Source organism: Carica papaya, chromosome 3 (genome assembly GCF_054855325.1).
Source record: "Carica papaya isolate Zhongbai chromosome 3, ASM5485532v1, whole genome shotgun sequence".
NCBI classification, from domain to species: Eukaryota; Viridiplantae; Streptophyta; class Magnoliopsida; order Brassicales; family Caricaceae; genus Carica; species Carica papaya.
Window position 1 is genome coordinate 6,316,003 of NC_142311.1, and position 17,319 is coordinate 6,333,321.

The 17,319-nt window shown below is 37.3% G+C and overlaps 2 protein-coding genes across 3 annotated transcripts; one reads left to right on the forward strand and one right to left on the reverse strand.

Annotated features, from left to right (window-relative positions):
* Positions 1–1,050: 1,050 nt before the first annotated feature.
* On the forward strand, positions 1,051–3,000 carry LOC110813967 (pentatricopeptide repeat-containing protein At3g12770-like). The gene has a single exon (XM_022041265.2). It carries the CDS (start codon positions 1,051–1,053, stop codon positions 2,932–2,934), a length of 1,884 nt encoding a protein of 627 aa, XP_021896957.2. The 3' UTR covers positions 2,935–3,000.
* Positions 3,001–3,292: 292 nt separating this feature from the next.
* Positions 3,293–6,319, reverse strand: LOC110813968 (putative folate-biopterin transporter 8, chloroplastic). Of its 2 annotated transcripts, none has more exons than XM_022041268.2 (2): positions 5,616–6,319; positions 3,293–4,918 (listed from the first exon to the last, which is right to left on the reverse strand). In XM_022041268.2, exons 1-2 carry the CDS (start codon positions 5,971–5,973, stop codon positions 3,768–3,770), a joined length of 1,509 nt encoding a protein of 502 aa, XP_021896960.2. In that variant the 5' UTR covers positions 5,974–6,319; the 3' UTR covers positions 3,293–3,767. The 2 variants fall into 2 exon arrangements, with proteins under 2 accessions (XP_021896960.2, XP_021896959.2); XM_022041267.2 differs by having other exon boundaries at positions 5,520–6,319.
* Positions 6,320–17,319: the final 11,000 nt, after the last annotated feature.

Here is a 17,319-nt window from a genome sequence, read left to right on the forward strand (position 1 = left end):
AAAACGACAACACGAATTTTTGAAAAAAAAAAATTAAAGAATTTAATAATAAATTTTATAAAATAGGTAGCTAAATAGGGTTTGAATCATCATTAACAAAAATATTAATATAATAAAGAGAAAGATTATTAATGAATTAAGCATTTGATCATTATTAAGTGTACTTGCAAAACTTATTAATATACAATTATCATAAAAGTACCTTTGTTAGATGTTCGTTTTAACAAAGTACAAAGATAATGCTTGAAATTTTGAACTAGATTCTACATATATATATATATATATATATATACTAATTTGTGTTTTATTTCTTATTATTTTCTTGTTTATTTAGATTAATTAACTTGTCAACATATGTAAATTAAAATTATGATATCAGTTTGAGAATCGTTTGGCATTTGTCTTATTTGAAACTCCTAAATTATATGTACATACATAATATATATATATATAAATATATATATATATATTTATATTCTAACTTCTTATCTATTGATGTTGGGTGCAAACCACGCATGAATATGAACTATGTTATCTTCCTCCTTAAAGTTGTGCATATATATATATATGTGTGTGTGTGTGTATACTTTTTTGGTTAAATTATTGAGTTCCAGTTCCTTTTAAACTTAAAACTTATAAAAAAATGGCTTAATATGTAATTTACAATGCATTATTATCTACAGTCCATCATAAATAAGTGAACAAATTTTGAACATGACACGTTCTTGACCAGATCCCAAGCAAGAGTGTCATCTTCAAAACAAGAAAGAAAAAGGGAACTCCAACAGTGTGAATGAAAAATGAGAGAAATTCAGAAGAAATGGAAATTAATGAAAATTCCTAAGAGGGAAGGGGTCTGATCTGATATTGGGGTCGGTGAATTGAAATAGCAACTAAAAATATTTTCAGTTTCAAGTATAACTAAAATGAAATAGAAAGATTTAGCTGAAGATGTTACAAGTAGCTAATCTGTATGAATGATAGTATAAGAACAAAGAATTGTAGTTTAGAAATCCATCTTTATTGTATAAGCTGTTTCACTCTCAATTCATGGTCTTTTTCTTGTTCTCTTCACGCAGAACCTTTAACTTCACAACTTACTGTCGTTTCGCTTCCCTTGCTGACCTAGATTCGCCCCTCGCTCTCCTCCGTCTTCTTCAGTTCTCCGCTCATCGTCAATCTCTGCAACTCACTAAGCAATGCCACGCCCAGATCAGCGTTCTTGGATTCAGTCAAAACCCATTTTTGACCTCAAAACTCATCTCTGCTTTTGCCGTCTGTGGCAGTCCAGCTGAGTCAAAACTCGTTTTTGAATCGGTCCAACACCAAACTGTATATCTATGGAACTCATTAATCAATGGGTATGTTAAAAATCTCGGGTATGATGATGCCTTTGGATTATTTAACGAAATGTGTCGCGGGAGCGTATTGCCTGATGATTTTACGCTTGCGACGATATTGAAGGCTTGTGGTGATATTGAAAATCTGGAGGCTGGGAAATTGGCTCACGGAAAAAGTGTACGACTTGGTTTTGTGTCAGATACAGTTGTTGCTAATTCTCTCTTGTCAATGTATTCAAAGTGTAGAGAATTTGGGAACACCCGGAATCTGTTCGATGAAATGCCGTACAGAAACGTGAGCTCTTGGAATGTGCTTATTTCGGCGTATGCGAATTTGGTAAATGGTGATTTTAATGAGGACCCGTGGGAGGTTGTTAAAGTCATGCAAACAGGTGGGGTTAAACCTGATGCTTTCACTGTTTCTAGTCTTCTATCATTGTGTACTGTGGATATTGAGAAATGTGATTATGGGAAGGAGCTTCATTGTTATGCTTTGAGAAATAGATTGGTTTTGGCAGTCACTTCAGATGTTTATCTGGGCTCTTGTTTGATTGACATGTATTCAAGGAGCGGTAGAGTTGTACTGAGTAGAAGGGTCTTTGATCAAATGGAGAGTAGAAATATTTATGCTTGGACGGCAATGATAGGCGGGTATGCGCAGAATGGAATTTTGGATGAAGCATTGGTTCTTTTCCGTGAAATGCTGGTTAGGGATAGGATAGTGCCAAACAAAGTTTCCCTCGTGAGTGTTCTTCCTGCTTGTAGTTCCCTGGCTGGTTTATTGGGTGGAAAACAAATTCATGGTTTTGCTATAAGGAAGAACTTGAACCATGATGTGGCTCTCTGCAATGCTTTGATGGACATGTATGCCAAATCTGGCGGCTTGAATTACGCAAGCCATATCTTTGAAGATGGTTCTTTTAGTAAAGATGCAGTCTCTTGGAGTACAATGATTTCAGGATTTGGACTTCATGGCATGGGGGAGAAAGCTATTCTTTTGTATGATCAAATGCTTGAACTTGGGAATAAACCAGACATGATAACAGTAATTGGGGTTCTTTCAGCTTGTGGCAGGTCTGGGTTGGTGAAAGAAGGCCTTAGGATATATAACTCGGCAATATGTAAATATAGCATTAAGCCCACATCTGAGATCTGTGCTTGTGTTGTTGACATGTTAGGTCGATCAGGCCACCTTCATCAAGCATTGGCTTTTATCAATAAAATGCCTGTGGAAGCTGGACCAAGTGTCTGGGGAGCTCTTGTTAGTTCTTCACTAATACATGGGAACTATGCTATGCAGGATCTGGCATATAGGTTCCTCATTCAAGTAGAACCCAGAAATCCTTCAAATTATGTAGCAATCTCGAATTTACATGCCTCTTCTAGAAAATGGGATGCTGTAGCTGAAGTGAGGACAATGATGCACCAAAAGGGTTTAAAGAAGGCACCTGGTTGCAGTTGGATTAGTGTCAATGGGAAGACTCATTGTTTTTATGTTGCTGATCAATTGCATTCTCAGTCCAATTCGATATATAAGATGCTGGATGACCTTTTATTAGTGATGAAGAGAGCTGGTTATTCCCGATTATTTTGAGGATTAGATATGTCCCTGGATTTTGAAGATCGATAATAGAAATATGCGGCAGCATTCATAGGTTGAGTTGCAGATTAATCTTCTAAGGTTGAGTTTTTTTCGGTGATTTGCTAATTATGGTTCTTCCAATCTGATACTGTTGTTGATTTCAGGTAGGGTAGCTAAACAGAAACTAACCCTGAATATAAAAATATATATATGTATATGTGTTTATATGTATATATGTGTCTCTCTAACAATAAAACTTCAAAGGCAGCATTATGCCATCACGTTATTGTGGAAGTGTTATCACCAAAAAGAGAAGGAGAAGAATAAAATCAGCAGAAAGTGTGTGATGCAGAGATAGGTAGACGCAGAATTTCTGACTTAAAGGAAATGACAATCTATTTTTGGTATTCTTAAACGTCAAGCACTTTATCATTTACGGATTTGCTGATACGTAGACATTGCAAGTATACATGACAATTTTCAGGGTCTACACCAGCCAAATCTGCACCAAAACTTAGCTTAGGGCGAACACCATTAGGAGAATATCCATCCTTTGCTTGACGAAGCGTTAAGGCCATCTTTACCACTGTACTGGGCATGTGATCATAAAAGGCCATTTAAGAAAAAAAAGTTCAGAAGGTAGTTGAGATGTCCAAATTCAAATCAAAAGCATCCCTCATCTGATGCTAATGATCTGCATTCTGCAAAGGCTGACACCAACTTTTGGAGCTCATGTTTGGATAGTTTTAAGAAAAGAAAACAAATTTCAAATGATTCCACCATCTCCTCCTTCAACACCTCTATCTCCACTTAAAGATTGTTGCAATGGAATCATATAACTCTCGCTATCTCTGTGCTTCAGACTCTCTTTCTCTGCGGTAAACATAAACTGAACCAAACACCACTCTCCCAACTCGTCTATTTCTTCTACTTCTTCTACTCATACCTTGCCTCCTCTCCTTCTCAACTACAGGTTTAAACCAGGGAACATGGTGGATCCACACTAAGGGCACCAAAGCTGCAAGGAACTGTATCAATATTCCCACAGGCAAACTTGAGAAATCACTAGATGTTATTCCGAGCAGGGAAGCTAATCCAACACCTAGAAACCCACTGATAACTGATGATAGACACAAGGCTGATGCTAGAAAGGAGGTGAGAGATCCTTCACATCCCTTTGGACATAAACTAGCCAACAGTGTTGAAAAAGGAAGTAGCTTAAATTGTGCTAGAGTTTCTGCTAAACCTGAAAAACAGAGTGCAAAGAGCTCATTGGAAATTCCTAGCCCAACATTGATCTGCCTCACCAGAACAAGATCAAGGAGGAGGGAGGATGCATACAAAACCTGCACTGCACCAATCAGTTTCCTCATAGGGAGTCTTTTCCAGTACCGATCGTAAAGTACAGTCATACAAAGGAGAATCACCTGGCCAATTACTCTTGACATGCCGAAAACAGAAGGATCAAGGTGAAGACCCTGAGTTTGATAGCAGAAGACTGAACCTGACAGAATAGGGACTATGGCAATGGATGCAACAATCCAAGTAAGAGGTTGCAAGATGCTGTCCTCCTTAATTGCCAGCATAAGACTAGACAGCTGTTTCCTTACACTTTCTGAAATCAATTTCCTTCCAGGATTTTCTTCTGATGACCTTAAACCAAGGGACTCTTCTCTTGATGATAATGAAATTGCAAACTGAAGAGATAGCATAAGTGAAAATATGAGAAACATAGTCCTTGGTTCTGTTTTAAGTAAGCAATATCCACCCAGTAAGTTCCCTAAAATGCCACCGACTGCTAAAGCCATGAATGCATAGGACTGGAGGCCACCGATGCCATGTTTCTGGCCATACTCTGCTACAAGAGCATCCTTTGCAACTTCTGTAATGGATGCACCCATGTTACTAAGCAAAACACAAGCCATAAGGGTAGGAAGGGCTTTGCCTGCTGCTGGGATTAAAGCCAATGGCCCCCATGATAGAACCTGCAAAAGGACTGAGAAATTCTTGTTATATCAGAGTCATTCCTTGGATTGATAAATTTATTTGATCTATCATTTCTTGATGTGTACACTGGCCTAGGGTCTAATTCTAATCGTAGTTCTTGAAATTCTAAATATTGCGTTTCTCGTAAAAATTAAACATAATCACAAAATACTTAATTCATATTTTTAGACATCTAAAAATATAAATAATTAATGTTACTATCAACTTGAGCATTGGTAAAAGAGACAAGATCTTAGAAAGAATCAGAAATTTTTGTAATAAGAAAGTATCATGTTTATAAATGAATAAAAAATTAGAAACTTAGTGAATTGAACTCAACTCAACCAAGTTATTCCGGGAATCTGAAATATGAAGCTTCCTTCACTTTTCATAGTCTAAGCAAGAGACATTGATAAAGTAGGAAAAAAAGCAGGCAAGGAAAACCAGCTTAAGGGGAAAAAATAGGAATGCGGGAATTGCATAGAGAGCATCAAAATGCAGCATCCAAACTCGTTGAAACAAAACCATGTATGCAACAAAGCTGATTCTGAATCTACAGAAACAAAATCTCTAGAATAATAACTTGTGAATGAATAAATATATCACAGTACCTCCAACGGAAATATAAGGTATTCTATGAGCACCACCTATGTAAGTAGTATCAGAGAGGAGACCATAGAGGGGTTTGGCCACCATGGGAAGATTACCAGAATGCTGAACCAGCTGCAATGTTGAAGGACGAAGGCTAAGGTTATGAGCCATGTGAAAGTTGAGAGCCAGCCATGGAAAGCACCTAAAACCTTGTACCCAATATCCAAATCCACACAAAACAAACATCTGTTCATTCCCCACATCAAACAACCCTTTCTTCTTATTCTTGTTCTTATTCTGACCGCCGTTGGATACAATTATGGGGTTTAGGGTTTTAGGGTGGTGAGTGTTGGCGTTGTGCCGGCGAGTAGTGCAGACAACAGGCGGTATCCATGACTTCTTTAGAAAAGATGGTGTCATGGGTTTTGTGAAAATAGGGTACTTTTCCACGGAAATTGACCGGTAAGAGCTCATTATTTTCAGCACTTGAAATTAAAATTCAGACAGAAGGACTTGGTTTTGATAATCAAAAAAATGGAACTTCAGGCTCTATCTCCTCTTTATCTATCTATCTATGTACAGGTATATATATGTATACAAATGGAGCTTCATCAGCACATAAACCCACGAATCATAATACATTATACGAATAAAAAGAAGAGAAACCCATTTAAACACAAACCCAGTCAAATTCATTCCTCATCGAACAAGAAAGAATTTTAAAATATACGTATATTTTGTATATATACAGAGAGAAAGAGAGAGAGAGATCTAGAAGAATGTAGGGAAGGGAGGTAACTGTTGCAATCTCAATTCTCAATCAGAGGGTCAGTCTCATAGATCCTAAAATATGTTTGCTTATATTTGTTGTTTCGTATCGTGGGTCCCACCTATCTCGTGCCACGTGGAGACCGCAGGTAGCTGAGGTATGTGATGTGGGCCCTACGCAATCGCGTTTATGACCGTTGAATCTTTTTCTATTATGATCTTGTCTGTAGAGAAGACAAGATCCATCATCCGTCACTTCACCCATAAACTATGGACGGCTCTAAATTGCTGCCAGCATATTCTATTAATTTCTACATTCAAAATTAGTAATAATCTATTTTTTAATTCAAAGGAGGTGTTACTCATTTTTAAGCAAATATTATTTAAAATCAAATTAAGTAATATAATGAAAAGTAAATTATTTGATTAAATAACATGAGAGCAATAATATAAAATATGTTATGATATTTAGTTGATCACTTAGTAATAAATTATAAAAATTTTCATAATAACACAAATTTATTTATTATAATAATTTAAATTATAAAAGTCTGAAACTAAAAAAAAATATTTATTATATAAATGCAGAAGCGAATAATAAAATTAGAATTTACATTCTTTACATAATAAATTAAAATCTTTAATAGAGTTATGAGAATGTCTATTTTATATTGGTTTATAAAAAAAAAATAAACGATAATTATAAATAAATAAATAGATATTCTAAAGGATAACCTCCACTAGCACTTAAAGGGAGTCTGAGAGGTGAACTACTCACAACTCTATTGCTGATCGGAATCCGGATATTGTTCTTCCTGATCTAAAATATTAATAAAAGAGTGAGCTACACTAACCTAATAAGAATATCATACTAATCACTTATACGGAAAACTAAATGTTGGTAAAAATTATAAAACAACTAATAGAGCCATTGATTTAAGTAAATATATTTAACTCTAAAACGTTTTATTCCATACTTACCATTACGGATTTTTCTAAAAATAACTTATGAAGATAAATAACCAAGTAACATTTTAGTTTCGTGCATAAGATTAATAATTCTTCCTTTTAACCTACTTATTGGGACCCTTGGGGGTCCATCGAAATATCTCCTTACTCGTGAACTCAGCATATAGATTGACAATGAACCTAGTTGTTCCCATACATCGTCTGGTAATGGGTGCCAATAATACCGTCGCGTTGATACTCTGTCCGGTATGATGGTGAATTATATCTCTAAAATCTTTCCGGTATGGGACTTCTCAGCTTTGTCTGACTAAGGTATTATTCACAATAGGGTTCTTTATGTACTGGTTCCGTTCATCCTTTCCAGGGATGCCCAGTAAGTTTTCATATATATAGATTCTCATCATCCAAACAACCACAAATCACATACTAACACCTCATTCCGTATTTAAATATTAACTTAAAAGACATCTAAGCAAGCAACATAGTTTATCATAACTGAATAACCAAATAACCAAATAACCAAATAAATAAATAAACAATATAGGGGAAACTAAATAGAACAGATAATCGAGAACACAATATAAACTATCAATTTAATGCACATAAATATATAGTAAATATTTTAAGCAATACAAGAGAAAATGACAAAAAACTAAGGCAATTGTACACTGACCGATTTCGATTCTACTAGTGACTTATAATTATTATTAGAATTTTTTTTTTAATTTTTACAAAAAATTAAATTATTGATTATTAAACCTCAATTTACCGTAACAGAAAATAGGATGATGGATCTTTATCGAGATCGGTATTTTGAAACATTTTGTTACCCACTATGCGTCCTGGAGGACATAGGGTTTTTCCAAATTTTTCTTGCAGGAATCAAAATACTCGTCACATACCCAAAAATAATCCAAAAATCCAAAATTAGTGTTTAAAATACATTATGGCCAATTTTAGGGTTCTGGCACGGCGGCACCGCCGTGCTCTAGCGCTAGCTCCGCTGCCCACGATGGCAGTTTGACTCGACTAGGCCGGTTTTTTTTCCTTTTTTGCCAATTTTAATTGGTTTTACACATATCCCTGCAAAAAAACAACATTAAAAAGCCTCAATTTGCAAGAAAATAAAAAAAAAAACTGAACCTACCGGCAGGGGGAGCGGGATCTCTGGGTACGGTGGCTCCCCTGGTTCTCCTTCGCGGCTGGGGTTTCTCCTTCGACTAAGCTACACATAAAGGAATTGTGAACACAATGGTCAAAGAATCGTGTGAAACGAGAAATAAGAATGACCTTATTGGAGGGGTTTTAGGATTTTTGTCGCGGCAGCTTTGCCGGGATTTGCTCGCACTTTTTGGTTCACCTGCCATCCCTTTTGCTCCGATATGGTCACAAGAAAACTTAGAATCAAATTTCGAGCATGAAGGAATTTTTTTTACCTTTTTTAGCAGTTGGTGGTGGTTCCGATGCAGCGGCGGTAAGGGTTCGACCTCCTTCTCTGGTGTTTGGTTCTTCTTTCTCGGCGAAGGCAAAGTGACTAGAGTAGGGTTCTCTGAAATGCGATGCTTAAATACCCATTCTGTGTTGATCTGCACTGTTTGTTCTGAGAGACGTGGCCCTCTCACATTTGTTGGATTTATACTATTCAGGAAATGAATTTGGGTCGCACGATCAGACTAAATCTGACTGTTCGATCGTACCTAAAGAGGAAACACATATGAGCCGTTCACACATGGGTGATGAGATCTGGACTGTCAGATTGTTGGGCACGCGGATCGGTCACATGACTTCCCACGTAGTGCCATTGTCAGCAGGGTTGTCATGCGGCGTGTTCTGGTTCACCGGGGCTGCTGACTGGGTTGTCCTACATGGTCGAACCTTTTTTTTGTATTTTAATCCCTTATTTTTAATTTTTCTTTCAAAAATACCACGTGAATTCAAATTTTTACCCTTTTTTTTCTTAAATTACTTTCAATTTCATCCATAATTCATTTTTTTCAAAAAATTCAATAAATTTAAATTAAAATAAATAAAATTATTTATTAAAATATTTTTTAAAAATAAGAAAAATCGTCCTGGACCGATTTTTAGGTCCAAATATTACAACTCTCCCCCTACAAAAATTTGGTCTCTCAAATTTGTCACTCTCTGTCTTAGTTAAACAATTGAGGGTACTGTTCTTTGAAGTTTGATTCTAGCTCACAAGTGGTTTTTTCTTGTGTGTGATTTTGTCATAGGACTTTGACGAAAAGAATATGTCTGTGACGAAGCACTCTACTCTTTCGGTCCATAATATATACCAATACCTACTCATAGGATAAATCTTCATAGAGTGAAAGGGGCTTGTAGGATAAGATATGTGAGTAGTTCGGGTTGTACTTGCATAGCATGGATACATGAAACATATTATGAACTTTTGATAGCTCTGTAGGTAGTGCTAGTATGTAGATGAACGCACTAATCATGTCTAAGATTTCAAATGGCCAAATGAACCGGAGATTCAATTTTTCTCTCTTTCCAAACTTGTTGATTCTCTTAAAAGGAGTCACCTTAAGAGACACTCGATCACCTTTCTCAAATTCCAAATTCCTCATTCGGGTGTCTGCATAACTCTTTTGTTTGCTCTGAGTTGTCTGGATATTTTTCCTGATTTTGACTATTTTGACTGTAGTCTCCTCTACAAAATCCGAGTCAAATAATTTTCTATTGTCCATCTCTTCCCAACAGATCGGTAACCTACAGGGTCGGTCATGTAATATCTCAAACGGGGTCATGCTGATGCTTGCTTGATATCTGTTATTGTAGGTAAACTCTATCAAAGGTAGGTGATCATCCCAATGACCCTGAAATCTAAAACACAAGCTCAGAGCATATTCTCCAGTGTACGAATCATACTCTCTAATTATTTATCAGTTTGATGCTGAATTGCAATTTAAGGGATAGTTTCGTTCACATGGCTTGTTTGAAGATTAGACCAAAACCAAAAAGTGAACTTGGGGTCTCTATCGAATACCACTGTCACTGAGACTTCATGTAACCTGATTATCTCCCAGATATAAACTTTTGCTATCTTGTTTAAGGAATCGGTCATCTTGATAGTCAGGAAGTTAGAGGACTTGGTGAGTCGGTCGACAATTACATAGATAACATCATGCCTTGAGCGTGCCTTTGGCAACACGAAATCTATTATAATATGATACTCATTTCTATTCCAGGATCAATAATGGCTTAAGTAGCCTATCTGGGCGTTGATGCTCTACTTTAACTTGTTGATAGACGAGACATTTGGAAATAAAGTTGGTTATATCTCTTTTTATACCGCTCGACCAAAACTGAGATCGCATACTTTGATACATCTCAGTACTACCGGGATGTATGACGAACTTTGAGTTATAAGCCTCTGTTATGATGTCCTTTTTTAGTTCACTATCATATGAAACACATACAATGTTCGGAAATCTGAGCAACCCATCGGTAGAAACTCAAAATTCTGGATTTACTTCATATTCTGCATTCTTCCTAAGAGCTATTAGGGTAGAATCGGTTGATTGAGCTTCCTTTATTCTCTGGATCAATTTGGGTTGAATAATTAGGTGAGCCAAATATGTAACTCTCTTCAAGTCTTGAAGTCATATATGTTGTACAACCCTTATTATCCTGCATTCAGAAACTATTAAGTGAGCCAACATACTTGCACTTTTTCTACTGAGCGCATCAGCTACCACATTACCCTTGTCTGGTTGATACAAAATATTGTATCGTAGTCCTTGATGAGCTTTATCCAATACTTCTGACATATGTTGAGATCTTTTTGAGTGAATATATACTTTAAGATCTTATGTCAGTATAAATATCAAAAGTCTCCTTATACAAGTAGTGGCGCCAAGTCTTTAAGGTGTAGATAATGACAGCAAGTTCTAAGTCGTAGGTGAGGTAATTCTTCTCATGACACTTCAACTATCTGGACCCATAGACTATGACCTTCCCATGCTGCATGAAAATACAACCAACCCCAGGTAGGAGGCATTACTATATATTGTGTCTCCATCTATCCCACTCGGTAAAACTAACACGGATGCAGTAGTCAATTGCTTCTTTAATTTTGTAAAGTTCTTTTCGCAATTCTCATTCCATTCAAATTTAATATTCTTCTTTATGAGTCGGGTAAAAGGAGCGGGTAGGTTAAAAAATCCTTCTATAAATATACGGTAATTACCTGTCATTCGCAGAAAGCTACGATTCTTCTTAACATAGGTTAATTTGTCCAGACCAAGTACTGCCTCAATTTTTTTAGGGTTCACTGATACTTTATTTCTTGAAATAATTTGCACTACGAAGGTAGTTTGCTCGAGTCAGAACTCACACTTATTCAATTTTACATACATTTTTTTTCTTTGAGAATCTATAAAACCTGAGCCAGGTTTGAGCATGTTCCTCTCTACTCTTTGAATAGATCAAGATATCATTGATAAACACAATGATAAACTGATTCAGGAATTGTCTGAAAATATTGTTCATCAAGTCCATAAAAATGACTGGTGCATTGGCTAACCAAAATGGCATTATTAGGAACTCATAGTATCTGTACTTGGTTCTAAAAGTTGTCTTGAGAATGCCTTCTGTCCTTATCTTTACCTGATGATAACTTGAACGCAAGTCTATTTTGGAAAAAACCTGGGCACTCTGCAATTGGTAAAAAAGATCAATTCTGATGAGGGAGTACTTGTTCTTGATCGTAATTCTGTTCAATCCCATGTAGTCAATACATAATCTCAACATCTTATCTCTTTTTCTCACAAATATGGCTCCAGCACCCCAAAGAGATACATTATATCGGATGAACCCACTATTTTGCAATTCATTGATCTGTTTTCTCAACTCTTTTATCTCAATAGGACTCATACGGTAAGGAGCAACCGAGATAGACTGAGTGTCAGGCTAAAAATCTATGATGAACTCAACTTCTCTGTCCACTGATAATTTGGATAGTTTATCAGGAATATATCCAAGAAGTCTAGGACTATTGGAATCTCTTGAATATAAACTTCTTTATTAGGTTTGACTAATGTATAGCAGACAATCGAGTTAAAATACGATGTAATAAAGAAATTACCATGAATGAATAATATTTAAAACTTTTATTAACTTGTAAATGACTCTTCATTAGTAGGGTTGAATACAAGTTTCTTGTAGAAATAATTTACGGTGACATGATATGCCGCTAACTGGTTTATTTCCATAATTACATCAAAGTCCTCCATGTTAATCTTCCAGATCCACACTCAATTTCTTATCTGCTATGTTTATGATATAAGTTTTGTATATAACCTTCCCTAGTAGTATTCTATTTTCAAGAGTAAACACAAACAATACAGAATCAAGTTTCTCAGATAATACATTCAAATTTTTTGTAAAAGCATGTGAGACAACCGAATGTGAAACACCAGTATTAATCAAAACATATACATGGTGATTACAGATAGTGTACGTACCCTGTATCATGTTTGGGTTGGCTTCAGCATCCTGCTAGGTGAGGTTGTAAACTCTACCCTCGATAGGAAGTCTACCCTGATTCCGATTTCACGGGCACTCTCTCGCGTAGTGTTGGGCACTCCCACATATGCAGCAGGTATTGTTGACACAATAGCAAGGTTGGTCCCCATGATCCATACTACAGTGCTACCAAGTCTTACCGCGTCTTGTTGTTGGAGCCTGAGGAGGAGCTTGAGTAGTGGTCTAGGCCTCTTGTTCTGTTGAACTGGTACAGTAGGTGCTGGTCTACAGTGTGAAACTAGGGTTCTGGGATTCTTCACTGCGGAGAGAATATACAAAGGTTCCTGTACACTAGTTGTGCATTGGGCAGAATGGCTGAGTAGGTGCTGAGCTCAAATACATATAGCTGTTGTTTGATCTCAAGACGAAGGCCGCACTCGAACTTCCTTGCATTTCTTCCTTCATTCATCATACACTCATAAAATAATAGTCAAACTCTAAAAACTTACAGGCATACTTTGACATAGTTATATCATTCTGGACTAGATGTGTAAACTCAATTTTTTCCAACACCGAAAATGTTCTGGAAGGTACTCTGCATTGAATACCATCAAAAATTGTTCTCAAGTGACTGGAACCGGCAGAGTTTTCTGCTTGAGCTGCCACCAGCGACCTACTTATCTCATGAGGATGTAGATGGCAAGTACAACCTTATATTCAGGACCCACCCCAAACGTCACGAAGATCTTATCTGTCTCAGCTAATTAATACTCGACATCTTCGAAAGAGGATCCCCCTACAAAGATAGATAGATTTAGTCTTTCTTACCTTTCAATGTAGCTTGGGTATATCATGAATGGAAATAGATCCAGTGGAAGAGGGACTAAATTATATTTGGGAGGGACCAGGTACACCAGATTGTACTGTGGCAGTACTAGATGATACGGTGGAGGAGAAAGGTTGTACTGGGGTGGCTCTGGATATTTCCGCCGCAAGGGAGGCTCAAACTGTATGTAGCGGGGGAGGGTCAGACAACTCCCTTCTTTTTTCCGGGTCTACTGGGTAGAAATGAGTCTCTCCAGCATCTCTCGATTAACATTCTCTCGAAGTGAACCATCCTAGGCTACTCGGTTTAGTGGGGTCTTCCTCTCCTTATATTCTTGTACCTACATTTCACAAAGAAATGTTAAACGATAGTTCATATTTGGTATTTTTAAGTCTTTGTGTGATGAATGATTACAAGGAACGCAACTATGATACCAATTGTAAAGGCTTAAAACTAAAAGAACAAGATTTATTATCTAAATGTGAAAAGGAATTATAAAGTTAGAGTTTACATTCCTCACACAGTAAATTAGAATATCCAATAAGGTTACGAAAATATCTCTTCTACATTGGTTCATAAAAAAGTCAAACGATAATTAAAAATAAATAAATAAATATCCTAGGAGTTAACGTCCACTAACACTTGAACAGAGTTCGGGATGTGAACTAGTCATAACCCTCTTATTGATCTAGATCTGGATCTTGGTCTTCCTGATATGAAATGATTAATAAAAAGGTAAGGTAAACTAACCCAGTAAGAATATCACACTAATCATTGATATAAAAAATCGAATATTGGTAAAATTCACAAAACAACTAATGAAGCCATTGATTTAAGTAAATATGTTTAACTCTAAAATATTTTATTCCATACTTACCATTACGGATTTTTTCGAAAATAACACATGAAGACAAATAACCAAGTGATATTTTAGTTTCGTGCATAAGATCAGTAATTCTTCATTCTAACCTATTTACTGGGACACTTGAGGATCTATAGGGATATTCTCTTACTCGTGAACCTAATATCTAAATTGATAATTAATCCAGCCGTCCCATATCCCGTACAGTAATTGGCGCCAATCATACTGTCGTCTCAATACCCTATCCGAATGAAGTAATATTCACAATAGAGTTCTCTATGTACCAAGTCCGTCCACCATTTCTGGGGGTTCTCAGCAAGTTTTGATATATATAGATTGTCATTATCCAAACAACCACCAATGGCATACCAACACCTCATTCTGTATTTACAGATGAACCTAAAAGGCATCTAAGCAAGAAACATAGTTTGTAATAACTAGGTAACCAAATACCCAAATAAATAAATAAACAATACATGGAAAACCAAATAAACCAGATAATCAGGGACACAATTCAAACTAGTAATTTAATCCACATAAATCAATAGTAAGCATTTTAAGCAATATAAGAGAAAATAATAGTAAACTAGAGTAATCGTACACTGACCAGTTTCGCCTCCACTAGTAATCTGTAATTATTATTAAGATTTTTTTAATTTTTATAAAACATGAAATTATTAATTATTAAGTCTCAATTTACCGTAAAAGAGAATATGGTAAGGGATTCTTACCCCGAATGGTGTTTTGAAACGTTGTGCTACCCACTACACCTTCTAGCGGACCTTGGATTTTTTTGAATTTTTTTTGCGTGAATTGAAATACTCGTCACATACCCAAAAATTCAAAATCAATGTTGAAAATTCATTTCGACTAATTTTAGGGTTCTGGCATGACGGCACCGCCGTGCTCCAACGTCGGCTCTGCTGCCCACGACGGTCGTTCAACTTGGCCTGGCCAATTTTAGCGAGTTTCGATCAATTTTACACGTATCCCTATAAAAAAAGTAGTTAGAAAGCCTTGGTTGACTAGAAAAACTAAAAACTGAACCTACCGGCGGGAGAGTCTTCGGGTGTGATGGCTCTACCGGTTCTCCTTCGCAGCTGGAGTTTTTCCTTTGGCTAATTTGCATAGAAAGGAACGACGAGCATAATGGTTAAAGAATTGTATGAAATAGGAAACGAGAAAGGGCTACTCGGAGGGATTTTAAAGTTTTGGCCGTGGTGGCTCTGCAAGGCTTTACTTGCAGTTTTTGGCTCACCCACTATCCCTTTTACTCCTATATGGCCATTGGGAGACTCGAAATCAAATTCCAATCGGAAGGAGAAAATTTTATCTTTTTTTGCGGTCGCTGGTGGCTCTGGTGCAGCGGCAGCTGGGAGTCAGCCTCATTCTCTCACGTTTGGTTCTTCTTCTCCAACAAAGGCAGGGTGACTAGGCTTAAGGTTTCCTGGAATGTGATGCTTAAATACCCTTCCTGTGTCGATCTAAAACGTTTGTTCCAGGAGACGTGACCCTATCTCGTCCATTGTATCTATCATATTCGGGGAATAGATGTGGGCTAAATGATCAAATTGATTTTAACTGTTCGATTGCGTCTAAAGAGGGAATGCATTTAGGTCGTTCATGCGTGCAGGGTGAGATGTGAGCTGTTGGATCGCTGGGCACGTGAATCACTTGGATGGCTTCCTGCGTAGTGCCGGTATTTGTAGGGTTGTCATGCGACGTGTTCTTGTTCATCGAGGCTACTGATTGGGCTCTCCTTTATGGTTAAACTCGTTTTTTTTGTATTTTAACCTTTTGTTTCCAATATTTCTTTCAAAAATAGTTTAATACCCTTAATTAATTTAAAATGTTTTAAATTAGTGTGTAAATGTACTTTCTAAATTTTTATTTAATGTATAAAATTTAATTTTTAACTTTTTAAAATATTAATTACTGAAAAATTGAAGAAAATTAAATGGATGATGAAATTGAAAATAATTTTGGAAAAAATGGATGAAAATTTGGGTTATATGAGTATTTTTGAAAGAAAATTCAGAAACTGGAGGTCAAAATATAATTTAGAAAAATTGTATCACGTAGGACTCCCAGTCAGCAACTTGACAAACCAGAACGTGCCGTGCATCAAGGGATGCTGATGCAGTGCCACGGGGGCGATCTGCGTGCCTGCAACTGGACGGTCAAGATTCATTCATGCGCGCACGGACGGTTTGGATCCTTTTCCTCCCTAGAGCGATCGGACGGTTAGATTTAAACGCGATGAATGGTGTAGATCTACCTCCTAATTAAACGTGATCAGACGGAGTAGATCAAATCACAATGAACGGTCCAGATTCACTTCCTATTTAATCGCGATCGGACGTGTAGCGCCCAGAAAAGGGGTCGGAAAAAAAAAAAAAAGCCACGTCGGCAGCCACGTCAGCAGGCTCGGTCAGCAGTCCCGGCCAACCGGGACCTGCCACGTGGCAAGATCACGTCGTTCCGAAACGGGCCACGTTGGTGATCCGCGTAGGCGCGATCGTACGGCCCAGATGCAATCGCACGGACGGCCCAGATTCAATCAAAAACGGACGGCCCAGATTAAAACAAAATGGACGGCTGAGATCAAAAGGCAAAGGGTTATAAATAGAACCCCCACACCAGACCACAAACCCTAGTCGCCTGCCGCTCGCCGGAGAAGACGAACCAGAAGCCGGCCGCCGCCACCCGCCGCCGCACCGGGGAAATTTCTGACCGCCGATCGAGGTAAATTTCATACCCCCGACTCGTTTTTCCACGCTGATTCCTCCTGTGGCCAAATCGGAGCCAAAATCCCGGCCAAACGGCCGGAATACACGGCCGAAGCCCAGCGGCGTCGCCGCATCCCTTCTCGGTTTTTGCCTCCGATGAGGCCCTTCCCGGCCTC